This window comes from Chrysochloris asiatica, unplaced genomic scaffold, assembly GCF_000296735.1.
Source record: "Chrysochloris asiatica unplaced genomic scaffold, ChrAsi1.0 scaffold00177, whole genome shotgun sequence".
In the NCBI taxonomy this organism is placed as follows: domain Eukaryota; kingdom Metazoa; phylum Chordata; class Mammalia; order Afrosoricida; family Chrysochloridae; genus Chrysochloris; species Chrysochloris asiatica.
The window spans coordinates 2,107,206-2,109,032 of record NW_006408695.1 but is presented as its reverse complement, the minus strand read 5'-3'; the positions used below and the strand labels follow the sequence as shown (position 1 = coordinate 2,109,032).

Below are 1,827 nucleotides of genomic sequence, written 5' to 3'. Positions count from 1 at the left end.
CCACACTACACGTCTCGCTGCTGCTCTAAGTTCTCGCTGCTGCCATTCTTAATGGCTTTATTTTTTGCATCTAAGCCCTGACATGCAATTTACACTTTTAAGTGATCAGACACAAATGACAATATTTCAAGACAGTCAATTGTCACATAGACTGAAATATTGACATTAAATTTGATTGTAAAGGAGTAATAGTTCTGGTCCATTATTATATGATGTGGTAAGGGGATGGGTTACAAGGGTTTATTTTCTAATAAGGATAATTTTTAATTTAATTATTTGTTTAAAAACCTATCTTCCCTAAAGGTGTTAATCACTATAGCTGGTATAAATTCAGTAATGGATCTGGGAGTGGGCTACTCTAAATGATAGCTGTTTCAGCTGTTCAATTGAAATAATCAATACAGAGTGAACATATGCTCTATATTAATTTGTCTTGGACTGTGTATTGTTTTTCTTTTGTTTTGAATATTTTCTTTTCTACAATACTCAAATCGTTTTTAGAAAGATAGGATAATTAAAGAAGCCTATAGTGACCATTTTAAATTCAGGGAAACAAATGACTACTGATCTATTTCATTTATGTATATACTAAGGTATAATTTGGAAGAAAGACTGAAATTGAAGGCCAAATAAAGAGACACAGGAAGCCTGTCCAAAATTTAGTTTCCCATGGATACATAATGCTGTTATTACCCCTCTGTATGTTGCCATACATTTTGAGTACTAGGCAGATGTCCTTGGATTCAGATGTGAAAAGACTCCAGGCATATTTTCTTTCTTTCAGGTGCCCCAGGCATCATTGGCTCTGTCTGGTATGCTGTTGATGTTTATGTGGAACGTTCTTCTCTGGTTTTGCATAATATATTTCTTGGCATCCAATATAAATTTGGGTGGTCCTGTTGGCTTGGAATGGCTGGATCTCTGGGTTGTTTTTTGGCTGGAACAGTTCTCACCTGCTGTTTATACATCTTTAAAGGTAAGAACAAATTTTTAAAAAGCACACTGTTTTTTTTCTACCATCATACTTCCCAACCCAGTGGAAACTCATCTTACCAGCACAACATAAAATCCCTGGAGTCCTGGTATAGCTCTGTGGGTTAATGAGCTGGATTTCAAGGTTGTTTGAACCACAGTGTTGGTGGTTCAAATTCACCAGTTGCTCCTCGGAAACCCTATACAGGGTCACTGTGGGTCGAAACTGACTTCATGGCACTTAACAACAACAACAACAACATTTAATCCCTACTTATTGCAATGAATGGTAGCATGGTGGCTCTGGACAATAAACACTGGATTGCTAATTATAAGGTCAGCAGTTCAAGCCTGTCAGCTCCATTGAGAAAGATGAAGCTTTTTGCTCCCACAAAGGTTTACTTTATCTAGGTAACATCCTATACAGGATGGTAACCCTATATAGGTCTCTATGAGTCAGAACCCACTTGACAACACTTAAAAACAAAAATTATCATGACAATGGAGAAGAGCTCAAAGCAGGACCCTACCCAGAGAAGCAGTGACTCCAGAGATGGAGGCAGAGATGATGACATGGAGAGATGGAGCAGTTGGAGACTTTAGACCCAGAGAGAGAGAGGGGCAGTGTGCTGATGACCGGGAGGTAGGGGGACAGGCTTGGGGGGCAGGCTTGCAGGGTATACTCTGTTGGTCGATGATGCATGGAGGGAATTGTAACCATAACAAGGAAACGATATAGGATAGGATGAATATAAAGCAAACGTTCTCCCACATAAACTATCACATACTTCACAATAAAACATTAAAAAAAAATTACCATGAAAATTTGCAGTTATTCAATTAGTGGTATATTTG

General features: G+C 38.1%; 1 protein-coding gene across 1 annotated transcript in view; it reads left to right on the top strand.

Annotated features, from left to right (window-relative positions):
• The window catches only part of CLDN16 (claudin 16), a 39,248-nt gene that overhangs the window by 30,064 nt on the left and 7,357 nt on the right, over nucleotides 1-1,827 (top strand). Inside the window, 1 exon segment of the mRNA XM_006871872.1 lies at nucleotides 785-976. Coding sequence (XP_006871934.1) covers nucleotides 785-976 — 192 coding nt within the window.